The 14,580-nt window shown below is 38.9% G+C and overlaps 2 protein-coding genes across 2 annotated transcripts; one reads left to right on the top strand and one right to left on the bottom strand.

The window, feature by feature from the left end:
• Positions 1-1,259: 1,259 nt before the first annotated feature.
• LOC141622880 (large ribosomal subunit protein eL30-like) lies at positions 1,260-4,784 on the top strand. Its single transcript, XM_074438908.1, has 4 exons — positions 1,260-1,402; positions 1,516-1,621; positions 3,914-4,015; positions 4,481-4,784. The coding sequence occupies exons 1-4, from the start codon at positions 1,379-1,381 to the stop codon at positions 4,579-4,581; spliced, it is 333 nt and encodes a 110-aa protein (XP_074295009.1). The 5' UTR covers positions 1,260-1,378; the 3' UTR covers positions 4,582-4,784.
• Positions 4,785-9,181: 4,397 nt separating this feature from the next.
• LOC141616883 (mitogen-activated protein kinase kinase kinase 18-like) lies at positions 9,182-10,724 on the bottom strand. Its single transcript, XM_074434039.1, has 2 exons — positions 9,579-10,724; positions 9,182-9,187 (listed from the first exon to the last, which is right to left on the bottom strand). The coding sequence occupies exons 1-2, from the start codon at positions 10,722-10,724 to the stop codon at positions 9,182-9,184; spliced, it is 1,152 nt and encodes a 383-aa protein (XP_074290140.1).
• Positions 10,725-14,580: the final 3,856 nt, after the last annotated feature.

Below are 14,580 nucleotides of genomic sequence, written 5' to 3' on the forward strand. Positions count from 1 at the left end.
GATGGCTAGCCCTTTTACTTCTTCATTGGTATGGATGACAATTTTGGCCCAAATTAAACCGTACCCAAATCGACCCGAATGAGAAAATTCGATCCGAACCCACCTTTTAAAAATCCATTCGATCAATTACTTAAAAACCCAAACCCAGTCCAATCAAATATTTTTCAAAATTTAAGCTTTATTAACCTCGAAATTTCAATTATTTTGATATAAGATAAAAATTTTATATAGTAAATCAAGTTTCGAATTGAATTTTGGATTATATGGTGGATCGGGTATGGATTTTGGGTGGTATGGATTTTGGGTGGTATGGATTTGAAAAAAGTATAATTGATTGCGTATGGATTTTAAAATTTTGGATATGGATAAGGTTTAGATAGGATCGGTGATCCAATAAGTAAAAGGATCGGGTTTGGATCTTGCAAAACCTGATTCAACCCGAACCATTGCCATCCCTATTCATAGGGCACGCGTCGTGAGGGGAGCAGCACCCACTGTTGTCGAGTGTATGTTTGGCCTAATTTTTTAAAGTGTTTTTTTCACTTAAAAGTAACTTTATGGCCAAACACACCATTATATAAAAGTTAAAAGAAAATTCTCAAAAATTCAAAAACCATCATTTTATTCATAAAAAAAGAAGCACCAAATTGGTGCTCTTAGCTTTTGAATACAACATTTTCAAACAAATTGTGCCAAACATAATATCGAAAATAAATTAATTAACCTGGTTTTGCGATTTGTAACGTTATACCTTATCCTCTTGAACTGAATTTCAATTCTCTAAATTCAGATCAATGTTATTTTTAGTTTAATTTGCTTCAATTCAACTCAACCCCGTTTCAATCTAAAAGAACATAAGTAGGGAACCTATACCATTATCACAAGTCTAAACGTTTGACCAAAAAAAAAAAAAAAGTCTAAACAACGTAACTTGTGATAAAATTGGTCGACCGTAATGACCGACATGAGCAACACGACCTGACATCTGAATCGAGGACCGAAATTTGACCTGTAACCTAAATAAATTGACCTGAGACAATATGCCTCGACCTTGACCTGTATTTATTTTTTTTTATTTTTTTTCACATTGACCATTACCAATTTATCTCTAAATCTCTAAATAACTCGATAATAGCATATCACATACTGACCCATCCCAATTCAATCTGACCCAAATTCTCGCAAACAGTAATGATCCGTCAATACTGATCCGACCCGTTTGCGAGGTTTAAACATAACGGTATCCTAAGTAGTCCACTAACTTACTCCCCTGGCAAAACCCTAATTCCCCAAACCTCTATATTCTCTTATACTTCTCCAAACCGTAACACCCCCTTCCCCCAATCTCTCCGCCACCGACGTCGACGCCGCTGCAGCCATGGTCGCCTCTTCGAAGAAGACGGTAAACTCCATTTTCTCTCGCCTCATTTTCGTCGATTATTTCTTCAGTTCTGCACAAAATTAATGGCGAAATATTGAATTTTGTAATTAATTAATTATGGTGAAAATGTGCAGAAGAAGACTCATGAGAGTATCAACAATAGGTTGGCTCTTGTGATGAAGAGTGGAAAGTTCACTCTTGGTTACAAAACCGTCCTCAAAACCCTAAGATCTTCCAAAGGTTGTTTACTTGTTGATATTTTTAGTTAATTTTGGATTTTTTTTGAGTTTCATATTGTAAATGTAGAGTAATTTTGATACGGAAGTTGTTGTAATTTGGTTTCGTGAGAACGTGATTGGCTACGATTACCGAATCAAGCTAATGATTACGGAGCTAGTTATTCTTGTTGCAACGACTTCGGTGCTGGTAATTGGTTGTCGGAGTAGTGAGAATTTAATTGAATTTGGAAGGTAGGCAGTGTTAGCTAAGTTTATGACACTAGTTATGTTTGTTGTGGCGATTTTGGTGCTGGTAATTGTTAGGCTGAGTAGCGAGAATTTGATTGAATTTGGAAGTTAGGCATTGTTAGCTAGGTTTATGACACTAGTTATGTTTGTTGTGGCAATTTTGGTGCTGGTAATTGTTAGGCTGAGTAGCGAGAATTTGATTGAATTTGGAAGTTAGGCATTGTTAGCTAGGTTTATGACACTAGTTATGTTTGTTGTGGCGATTTTGGTGCTGGTAATTGTTAGGCTGAGTAGCGAGAATTTGATTGAATTTGGAAGGTAGGCATTGTTAGCTAGGTTTATGACACTAGTTATGTTTGTTGTGGCGATTTTGGTGCTGGTAATTGTTAGGCTGAGTAGTGAGAATTTGATTGAATTTGGAAGGTAGGCATTGTTAGCTAGGTTTATGACACTAGTTAAGTTTGTTGTGGCGATTTTGGTCTTTGGTACTTGTTAGGTGAGTAGTGAGAATTTGATTGAATTTGGAAGGTAGGCATTGTTAGCTAGGTTTATGACACTAGTTAAGTTTGTTGTGGCGATTTTGGTGCTGGTAATTGTTAGGCTGAGTAGTGATAATTTGATTGAATTTGGAAGGTAGGCATTGTTAACTAGGTAATTGTTAGGCTGAGTAGCGAGAATTTGATTGAATTTGGAAGGTAGGCATTGTTAGCTAGGTTTATGACACTAGTTAAGTTTGTTGTGGCGATTTTGGTGCTGGTAATTGTTAGGCTGAGTAGTGATAATTTGATTGAATTTGGAAGGTAGGCATTGTTAACTAGGTTTATGACACTACTTATGTTTGTTGTGGCGATTTTGGTGCTGGTAATTGGTAGGCTGAGTAGCGAGAATTTGATTGAATTTGGAAGGTAGGCAGTGTTAGGCGTTAGCTAACTTTATGACGCTAGTTATGTTTGTTGTGCAATTTTGGTGCTGGTAATTGGTAGGCTGAGTAGCGAGAATTTAATTGAATTTGGAAGGTAGGCATTGTTAGCTAGGTTTATGACGCTAGTTATGTTTGTTGTGGCGATTTTGATGCTGGTAATTGGTAGGCTGAGTAGCATGAATTTGATTGAATTTGGAAGGTAGGCATTGTTAGCTAGGTTTATGACCTTAGTTATTTCTGTAGTGGCAATTTCGGTGTTCGTAATGAGTACTTGAGTTGCTAGATTTTAATTGTATTTGAAAGATAGGCATTGTAAGCTAGGTTTATGACACTAGTTTTATTTGTTGTGGTGGTTTCAGTGCTGGTAATGAGCGCCAGAGTTGTGAGAAATTGATTTTATTTGGAAGACAAATTCTGTTAGGCCCCCTTCTGTTGGTCTGTAACTTTCTATACTGAAGTGAAGTGAAGAAGAAAAATGGGGCGAACTGATGTTAAGTTTAAATAAGGCAATAAACTTTGTTTTCTGGTAGAGTTAAAAGTTAAGTGATTGGACATGTTTTGTGGTTTATACTTGAACGTCTGATTACCTGAGTAATGGAAGTAATTTTAGGCTACCGTATTGTGATCCACTTATTTGATCATATTGAACCTCACTTTAATAGTGTTAGGGAAAAAAATCTAGAGCATGCTTTCTTCATCTGTTTCAGGCATTTTTAGGAAGAATTGGTGCGGTTGAATTAGCTGGTCAAGTGCTGCAACTCCCGACTTTATATTTATATAGGACGTTTCATTCTGAACTTTTGTCTCTACTATATTTAAAGACATTCCAGTGGTCAATTTTTTTTATTCAGCATTATGTTGTGAATAGAGTTTGGTACAGAGTATTTACTACGATTGGGTTTTTCATCGTGTTTAAGTTCAACAATCGGGGTCAATAATGTCATGTTTTGTTGAAGTTTGCTGGCCTTGGTGCTTCCGCCAGTATAGTTCTTTGCCTTGTTGCTCATAGTCAACCTAGTTTGTCTGTGCTACTACACTGTTGTGCTACTACACTTAGCCCCTGTTAACTTTTCATTGCTTGCTTATATAATGGAGTCTTCAATTGAACCAAAATACTGAGATGATTCCGTTCTTTTGTTTCAGCCAAGTTGGTCATCATCTCAAACAATTGCCCCCCTCTTAGAAAGTCTGAGATTGAGTATTATGCTATGTTGGCGAAGGTTGGTGTTCACCACTACAATGGAAGTAAGTACTCCGTATTGCTTTCTCCTTGAACTTTTTTACATTTCTATTTCAATCTTGTTTTCACGAATCCTAGCTAGGTCTACGGTTATTGTTTTCGCCTTGTTAATGAATGATTCCTATATCTGGTCGTTCGTTCCATTGTATGACCCGGATTCATGATTTTAACTAGTAAATACGGAGTATGAGATAGAAGTAACTTTTGATACATCTCTTTTATCGTATGTTCCAGTAGGGCAGTAGATATTAGTCATTTTACATTTTACGGGCTAGCCGCAAGCCAGTGATATTGTATTGCCATCCAACTTCACTCCTTCAATTCGACATTATCCTATTTAAAATGAAAGGACCTTTTTGTTCCTCTAGTAACTTAACTACTTGTGAAATGTTGTGATAAAGCGTCATCCCAGCCATTGTGTGACTTTTATGTTACTCGGGATATAAGCGAGCTTGTGTTTGTGTTTTCAGACAATGTTGACCTTGGAACTGCTTGCGGAAAGTACTACAGGGTGTGTTGCCTGAGTGTCATCGATGCTGGTGATTCTGATATCATCAAGTCTATGCCATGAGACCACTGATGGAAACTCAGCATTTTTGCCGTCATTTCGTGATACTATTCACTTTCTTTGAGGCTTGTCACTGTTGTAGGGAGTTTAAGCTCTTGATAGTTTCATTAATGGCATCTGGTTATTTTGATTCAATTAAATGGAAGAGTTTCCCGACTCGTTATGAGAAATGTATCTTGTTTTGCGGGTATTTAACCCTTTCTTTACTACCTAGAGTACATAAAAACTGCATTCTATGTGATCAGAAATCTGCCAAATGCGTCGAGTTAAAACTTGAATGTTGCCAAATGCGTCGAGTTGAAACTTGAATGTTGCCTGCAAGGATGGAGTCTAGTGTTTAAAACTTGGGTAAAATTTCCAGGAGCCTCAATTCAAGCCTCCTCAAGAGCAAAATCTTGTGGAGCATTTTTGGCCTGAGTCAATGCCTAATAGACTTCGAGCATGTCACCCTCGGGTAATTTATCTGGTATACGTGGTTTGTAGGTTTACCCAGTGTGCACGGAAGGTAGTGGTTGTGGGTTCCCTCGTCACCAGAAAGAAAAAAAAAAAGAAAAAAAAAATTGAATGTTGTTAGAAAACCCAGTTTAATTTTGGACTAAATTGTGGATTCACATCCCTTCACCATAAATGAAAAGGTAGCTCAAGGAACTTTTCCGATTCTACTAGGTCCGAACGCATAAATATCGTAATCAAAGTAGGGTTGTCTATGATCTTTGATTCTTTGATTACGAAGCTTTACCTTTACCTCTAGTGTCAAGAACTACATATTGTATATCGGAAATTAGACATTTGAGAGTAAAATATTTACCGATAAATAATAGTGTCCCAAAAAATTACATAATGTTGTAAACGATTACATACCCTGACGTCGATACATACAAGAGATGTAAATTGGGGTGGGTAACCGATTTTCGCTATCCTTGAACATAAGCCCTTGAGAAATACTTCCTCCATTCATATACTAAACTTCAAGTAAAAAGTCTGTAATCCTAAACTTTCATTTTTAGTACCGTCTCTGGTCACTCATTGTCACGACGTCACGCATGTAACAGACTTATACATTTTAACTATCTTTGTAACAACTTATTAACTAAATATATATATTGATATTACCAAACAAATAACAACCCAGATATAATTTCATACATGGCATACTTCTTTTTCGTAAAATATATTTTGCGCAATTTCATCATTGTTACCGTCACAAATTTTTCCACTAACTTAAAAAGATATAATCCAATGAAAAAAAATCACATGCAATTATATCATCAAATATCAAAATAGCGAAACTTATTTGAGTGTTACATTTCTTACATAGTTGTCCATACTCCACAAGGTTAAGAGGGGTTACAAAAAGTTGTGGATGACAACAATAGGCAAGAAGAAAGCAAGTCATGTGAGAAGAAGAGACATGGACTTACAAGAGAACCAAAGGCCATGTGAAACATGGCTAATAAGTAATAACTGAAACCATGTGAATCACAAAATTGAATGCAAGATGTTTTTTGTTTTTTCAAGTTAGAAGACCTATCTATGTACCTATCTACACAAATTGGGAAAAACATGAGCCACTATTTGTGCATGTGAAATTCATAAAAATAGATAAATCCATACCTCTACAACTTGTGTGGTTTAACTTTGATTTTGATCTTTACTTATACTTAGCTACTTGTGGGATACTGGGATGGGACTTCTCATCACCCCAATCCTCATGACTCATGACTCATGACCCATAACTTATTTACTTGGCCTAATCTTATTATAATTAACTAACTTTTAGTGATGGTCATTAGAGAATAGTTAACTACATGTTTTTTTTGGTTTAAACCATCCGGTAATCCAAACCACATTGGGCCGACTAATCCGGATTTCGGGGCGTGTCCAAGGATTACGGTATTTAAACCCCTCCCAATCGCAATTAACTACATGTAATGTACGGTATTTATAGAGTTCTAATTTTTAATATATTATTTATTGATTAAAAATTGACAATTCATTACTTTGTAACGTTTCTCATTATTTTATTTGAGTTGAAAAATAAATTAAAACAACCAAATTAATCAAGAGATTTATGTAGTGACATGAAATGTGTATTTTATTGAAAATATTTTTTTTTTAAGCGAAATTAGTGATATTATTTTATACTCCAATTTATTTTATATTTTCTCATTTATCAAAATCTCTTTTCTTTCACAAAATATCATTTTCAAACAAAAAAGAAGTTATACATGTGTGTCGAAAAGAGCGGTCAAAATATTGTCTAGCAGATTAAGAGAAAATAAATGGGAAGACTAAAAATGGAGGGGGAGATTTTTTTTAATAACATATATTTTAACTAAGACTTATCTTAGAAGGTCAACGAAATTTTTATCACAAAAACTAGAAATAAATCCTCTATACAACAAATCTTTGTAAATAGGAAATTATATCAAAATAGGAAAGTAAATAAGAGTTAATTATATCAAAATAGAAAAGGTGTTTTTAGGCGTAAAAATGTGGAACTTTTTCTATATATGGGATTAGTAAATAAGAGTTAATTATATCAAAATAGTATATATGGGATTAGTGATTGGCGAGTCATGAGTCGTGACGGCTCGTAATCGTATCTTTCACTTCAAAAGTTTAGGGTATATCCTATATAAGCAATTGGACAAATAGGTAAAATATTCAAGTTGATCTTTAATTCATTGAATCGTGATATTTGTTAATTGGTTACTACTCTACTTCAGTCTTCATATCTTCTAAACAATAATATATTCTTTTAGCTAATTTAGCAGTTAAAATCATCAATATGCTTAACTGTAAAAGGTTAACCACAATTAACTCTTTAACTACCTTAATTTTACTTTGTCTATATTGTCAGCTAGTTTTATACCCGTGCAAAAAATGCACGGGTCATAACAGAAAGCGCTATTATTATATACATGAACATATAATTGATCGTGATTAAATGTTCAATACTGTGACAATTTAAATAGTGCATATTTGGAGATTCGGATTTTGATAAATATTAGATTTGAATATTAGATAATATACAACCGTATTTTATTAGAATTATATTAAAAGTATTTGACATGTTAGACCCGTTGGATGTATGTAAATTGTGAAATTTTAACTTATGTTTTAACATGGAGTAAGTAATTAAAATAGAAATAAGAGATAAGAATAGGAATTGTGTTAAGGAGAGAGGGTAACTAAATGAATAAGAAAACATGGGGGAACCCACATATAAAAACTCAACAGTCAATCAGAAGCGAAGAAAAAACTCAACTTTTATACTATGTACGGTAGATTTTAGTGATTCGTTAAGAAGTAGGGTAAGATTGATTATTAACTGAAAAAAATTATATAAAGACAATATAAACGAGTTTCGCCAAATGATATATAATATTTTTTTTTTTGTCTTTTTATCTAACAACCTTACCAAATTAGATAACTAACATGTGTGAATACATATTTTTGACCTTGATAATTAGGTAAACATATTGAATGTCATTTTTCAACCTGAGAGATATTGACAACCAACCATAAACCCACTCCCAAGATACAAATGTTATACATTTTACACTTGGCAACTATAAACTATAATAAATATCCCAATTCAAATTTAGCCAAATGTAAAAGACTTTGACCTTCATTAAACACTTTTCATAGTTGATTTTGCTTTGAACTTGAAAAGTTCCATAGTGATCAACTCATCAACTAGATCATCATCACATCACTAGAAATTTCTCTTGGTTTGCAATTCAAATTTGTAACGTCTACTTCATCACTTACATCATCAAAATCAATTCTCCACGTGGTTTTTAAGTTGTTATCCTTCCCTAAACGGCTAAACTTAATACTATGTTGTTGTCATCGTATAACTAGCGTTTCCGCATTTGAGTTCCCACCCATATGTAGATTAGGTGGTGGTGAAGTTAGAATTTAAATTGAGATATTCTCTCGGATATTTTTGAACTTTTTTTGTTTCTAAGTTGTACCGCTCGTTTTTCACAAAAAACCTTTAATTGACAATAATTCTCTATTACGAGTTTAGAAAACGGTAATTTTTTTTCCAAACCAATTATCTCGTCAAGGCCTTGAATTTGAAAAAAAAAAAAATTCGCCGCTTTTTACGTAGTCGGTAGTTATAGTTGGTCAAACTTTTTTTAACGAATAAGCCTTGACCGACCATAATTCTCGACTACGAGTTGAGACGTCGGTAAATTCTTTTTCAAACTGAAGATCTATTAAAGACGGTCAATTTGATAAAAAGGTTTTATCGTATTCTGAACTTGTAGCAAAGAGTTATAGACGGTCAAAGTTTTTTTTGCAAAAAAAGGGGTACATCTTAGAAAATGAAAAAGTTGAGGGATACACGAGAGAATATCCCATTTAAATTTAGCGGGGGCAAAAAATTTCAGCGAAGGCAAATATGTAATGGTATAAGAAAAGCTCGGGAAAAGTTGGAAAATTTTAACTACAATTTTTGAAATTTCCATATGAGAGCAGGGCGAGAACTTCTACTAACCCTCTAGCTCCACCACTACTGATATTAATGAATCTCAAATATACATAGCAATTTACAAGTTAACTCTTAGACATTTGTTCTCATGAGGATTTAAACCTGAGACATACAGATTATTCACTCATATTTTAACCAATTATTCACCCCATTAATTACTTGTTAGAGACTTTCTCTTTAGTATCATGAGTTCAAGGGTCGAGACTATCAACAACTCGAATGATTTATGTTTGAATTTCTCCTATGTCTTAGGGAGACGAGAAAACCCTCAGCTCATTTAAGTTCATATTTTATTTTAATTGTATCGACATTTTTCAAAATAAACTAAAAAAATGAAAATAACACGAAAAAAGTAAAATATGAATTTGTTCCAAAAACAATATATTCGAATTAATTTCATCAACAATATCATGGTAACAACTAATTGTCCAATCTTTTTGCAACTACACAATATAAATAACATCATCAATGATGAAAATGATTCCTTAATTACATCATTACTATTTTTATCTTCCATAATCTCTTGCCGACATAACAAACCACCGTGACCGCAATCTTCACCGTCATCACCACCACTAATTTCCACGTCATTAATTTCTTCACTTAAATTAATCCACGTAAGATAATCACAATCCTCAATTCCCAAATTTACCCCTGGTGACACACTTCTTACCTCAACCCAACCATCACTTTCCCAATTTACCCCTACCTCGGTCGCCAACTCCGCAATCCTACCCCTACCCGAATCTCCAAACTTACAGTCCTCGTCCTCGTCCTCGTCCTCGACACCAATGTCGTGGGCCCAATCAAGAATACTTCTAGGAGAAGGCTTCAATACCTTCATTTCAGGTACAGGGAGGAGAAACGGATGCTGCAATAATTGATCACACCGCCACCGCTGCCCGACATCCCTGACCAAACACTTATCCAAAAAATCCCTCCCTAATTCCGTCACACGGTCAGGGTATTCGGGCAGCGCATCCGAATACCCAATTTTAAATAACCCACTATGGACATCATCAAATTTCCAAGCTGGCAACCCGGTAAAAAACTCTATTACCGTACACCCCAAAGACCACACGTCAGCTTCAAACCCCTGCGACTCGCGTCGTACAACCTCAGGTGCCATCCAAAGCGGACTCCCAAAAAACCCGACATTTTCCCGGTCTCCAACTTTTTTGGCTGACCCGAAATCCGCCAATTTAACCAAAGAATCCTGACCCGACCCGAATAACAGATTACTCGCTTTAACATCACAATGAACAATCCCATTACTATGTACCTCCATCAACGCCTTCACCAAACACCACGTATACGACCGAATTACCTCCACGTCATCCACCCTTCCTCCCCTTGCCACGTCACCTTTGGGTAGATACTCCATGAGTAAACTCTTACACGACGTCGTTTCCTCCTCGCCGTAGTACTCTACGATGTACGGCGACGAAAGAGTTCTCAGGATACTAATCTCATTGTCTATAGCTTCAATAGAAGAAGCAGAGTTCTTGTCTGCAGACTTTATTGCAAGGGTTTGGCCGTTATCGCGACGAAACCCAAGACGGACTACTCCGTATGACCCTTTACCGATTACTTTCCCTTGAATCAAATTCGAACTCGAGTTTTGTTTTTGTAGTTCCATTTTTTTTTTTTTTCTAATTTTTGCTCTGTTTTTTTTTTTTTTTTAGTGTTGACATGGACCAGAAAAGGAGGAGAGGCGTGTGGTATTTATAGGCAGGTGAAAATGAAAAAAAAAAAATTAATTTTAATTTTTAATTTATTAATTTTGATGTAGAGTGATATTTGAAGTGAGGTATGGAAATTTCCCGGGAAAGTTGGTTAAGAGTTGTCCGTTCGTAACAGCAATAGTTGTCGTCAGAGTAAAATAAAAACGACTCAAGGAGTCGGTTAGTTATATCTGATCGACCTGCCTACTTGTCGTAGATAGTTGTCCATTCGAGAATGCTTTTGTTTAGTTACGGTTATTTTTTCGTGAGGCGGTTTTACACTAGTATAGTGTAAAACGAATATAAATATTAGAGTAATTTATCAATTACATTCATGCTTAATCCACTTTTTTACATTTACTTCCACGTCTTTTTTTTTTAATTACACCCAAATTAATAGCTCAGGTTATATTTTGCACACAACACCATTTTCAGGCGAAAAAAATTATGAAGTAACGATTTTGCCCCCGCGTCTATTACCGAGTTACTTTCCCTATTTCATCTTGTTCCGGGTGTAATTCCAGAGCAGTTATATGTTACCACCCGTGCTTGTAGAATGACGTCTTTAGTTGAATCCTCCTTGCGGTCTCCTGAAACGATGAACAAACTGAGGGCTCGGCTTTGGACCGAGCGAACTCACTCCGACGCTCAAGTCAGTAACTTAGAGAGGTAAGTTGTTGTTACTTGGTGAAGTGTATATTGTAGAGAGATAAGGAAGATATTACCAGATGAATAGTGATTCTTAGGTTAAATTGTGGATCCTTTACTCAATGAGAGTAGAGGAGTATTTATAGACTTTCACCTTTTGTCACGTAGTGGCCAAGTGGCCAAGTGGCTAGCGGTGGAAAGGCGATCTACCCCTCGGCCGAGGGACCCATGACAGCCGACGGGCCCCTGTTGACTCACCGAGGGGTCTTGGATATGAGTTCGCGGATGTGTGCCCCGGTGTTGGTTGCCCGGCCGGACCCATCCGACAGCCGACGAGCCTCGTCGGTTAGGGACTGTCTAAGCCGTTGACTTCTTTTGTGGATATCTTTGACGACTCAATATGTTGGTGGTCGGCGGGTGCGAATATGCCCCATCAATTTGCCCCCAGCGTAGTCTATGCCGTGGTATGGGCTCCGATGTATGTTGAGCGTATATTCTGTGTAAGACAAAATTTTCTGCCCCGGCTTCTTCTACCTCGGCGTGGCTCTACTTAGGCCGTACCATATCCTCCCTCCACATGGTTGTGTAATGGACATCCGATGTGGAAAAGGCAATGACGCTGGCTGAGACCAGGGTGGAGAGTGCTTGGGTTGTTTCGATTGCCCCCTGGCCGGTGCTTTCGGCTTGGTTGATCATGTGGCCGACGGAGAAACGGATACTTAGGAATTTGTTGAGGAAGATGAACATGCAGAGAGATATGAAGGGGCGTGTTGAAGACGCTTAGTCTTTGTTGCATTGATTGACATTCAAGCTGTTGCAACGATTGACATTCCGTGGTTGCATGTCCGACACGTGTCATTTTGTTGATTGGTGACGTTTCATGGGTGAGCCACGATTGGTCCTTCTTCATGGGCTTTCCCCTATAAATAGGGCGTTAATCCACGAAATTGGGCACCAATTTCATTTTCTCAAAAATTTTCTTCTCTAGACTTTCAAGGGCTTTTCTCTTCTATTTTTCAGTGTCACTACTCCGGCTAGTACTTTTCTTCAAGGTAAACCAACAAATTTTTCTCTTTTTAACTTGTGAGTTTTGCTGTAAACATGTCTTCTGCTGATGCCGGAACTAGTAAACCGACGTCGGGGGGTTCTCCGTCGCGTCTTGATGAGGAGGAGATGCTAGACGCTACCCGCTAAGGTCTGGGGGCCCTAGGTCTCCTTCTCCTGAAGTTGACCCTCAAATTTTGGAGGAATGGGAGGATGATGATGATGTTGATGATGACGGAGACGATTTCGGTGATGATGCCGAAAGGGCTCATCCTAATGAGGGGAGGCAGTACGTCATGGATCACGGCGACCCCTGTAAGGTCGGCCCCGACCGTACTTGGACCCATAAGTTCGCCCGTTGTTCCGGCGAGACATTTTTCGAGGGCCATTTCTACTTTGGCAGGGGATACAAAATTGTTATCCCTGAGGGGGTCAGGCCATCTGTTGCCCTCCACCGGGTTGCACCGGCGTATATATCCCAGCACACGGAGTACGGGCTCCGGTTTTCATTGAATGATTACGTTATGGCCATCATTAGGGCCATGAACGTCGCTGTGGTCCAGCTGCACCCGTTGGCTATTAGGACCATAGTCGGCTTTGTCTGGCTCTGTCTCTTTAAGGGGGAGGTCCCAACGGTTAATTTATTCCGTCGGTTTCACCACCTTCGGCCGTCATTTTCTGGTCGCGTCGGATGGTACATCGTGCAAATGGAGCCGGGTTACGTCTCCGTTGATAAGCTGTCTTATTGCAAAGACTGGAAAGATCGGTGGGTGTATATTGAGGTGCCGGATGACTATCCGCTGCCCCGGTCCTTCCAGCACCAAGATAATTTGCGGTGCGAGACTAAGGCGGAGCATGACAGATGGGTTAAACGGAAAAAGCTTAAGATGGACGCCGACAAGGTCCCTCTTAATGAGGATGAGAGGCTGGCGATGAGGCTCTTTGAGACGGACAAGAGTGGGGTGTCGAAAAGATGGATCCCTCCGACGCAGATCATCCTTCAGGATGAGCTGCTCTGCCATGTCGGCCTCATACCGGCCCTGGCGCAGGGTGAGTGGGGTCGGCGTGAGGCCCATCTCTGCTCTCAATATTTCTGTTTCTTGAATTCTGACTTATTTCTTCTACTCAAACCTTGCTTTGTTTTCTTATGAGACCACTTTGGACCGGACTGTCGAGGATATCCTTCGGAGGATGGGGTGCACAAGGATAAGACCGTTGCTGATTTGCACCCTAAGGCTCTGGCCCGTGATCGCAGGACGTCGCCGATTGATCTGATGGATCAGCAGCTGAAAGGCCTGAATGTGGAGGCGGCCCAGGCGAGGGTTGCTAGCAACATGCCGCGCCGAACGCGGAAAACAAAATCTTCGTCGGAGACGGCATCGACATCCGCTCCACCTTCTATCCCTTCAGCCCAGAAGGAGACGGTGGAGATTGTTGATATTACCGATGGGGGGACTCCGATGCGGAGGGATCTCCCCTTATCCGTAAAAGGAAAGGGCCCACCCCCTGCGCGATCGCCTTCATCGCTCGTTGCAACCGGCTGCCGGCGAGGAGATGCGTCCTCCGAGCAAGAAAGCCAAGCATGGTACAGATACATCCTGTGGCTCAGGTTTAGTCGGTTAATTAGGCGTTCCTGATGACAGGCTTTCCGATACGTCCATGTATACTGACACGGATGTTTTAATTGACTTTTGTAGATCAACCGTCGGCAGCCGCCGTCCTCACTGTGCGGCAATTGGAGAAGCAGCCTGAGAAGGCGGGTGATAGAAATGTCGCCGTCAATCCCCTACCTCAGAAGGTTTCCCCCACCGAGCTTGTGGCAGAGGGGATGAGAATAGGCAAGAGGCTGGCGAAATGGACTCAGCTAGCCGGCTCCCACATTATGGAGCAAGAGAGGACCATGGCTGAGGTTGCCCCACAGCTCGAGCGGCTAAGGCTGGAACTCGACGCGGCGAACAAGGAGGCTAAGAGGGCCAAGGCTGAGGCCGAAGAGGCAGTCCGTGCTGAGAGAAAACTCAGGGAGGACGCTGAAAAGGAAGTCCTTGCTGAGAGAGCCAAGGCCGAGGCTGCGGCGGCTGA

This window comes from Silene latifolia, chromosome X (genome assembly GCF_048544455.1).
Source record: "Silene latifolia isolate original U9 population chromosome X, ASM4854445v1, whole genome shotgun sequence".
NCBI lineage: Eukaryota > Viridiplantae > Streptophyta > Magnoliopsida > Caryophyllales > Caryophyllaceae > Silene > Silene latifolia.

Excerpts from the sequence above, each read along its gene's own strand:
- LOC141622880 (XM_074438908.1), top strand. The coding sequence starts at position 1,379 with ATGGTCGCCTCTTCGAAGAAGACG. Across the intron at positions 1,403-1,515 it reads TCGCCTCTTCGAAGAAGACG|AAGAAGACTCATGAGAGTAT; the intron begins GTAAACTCCATT and ends GAAAATGTGCAG. Across the intron at positions 4,016-4,480 it reads TGTTCACCACTACAATGGAA|ACAATGTTGACCTTGGAACT; the intron begins GTAAGTACTCCG and ends TTGTGTTTTCAG.
- LOC141616883 (XM_074434039.1), bottom strand. The coding sequence starts at position 10,724 with ATGGAACTACAAAAACAAAACTCGAGTTCGAATTTGATTCAAGGGAAA.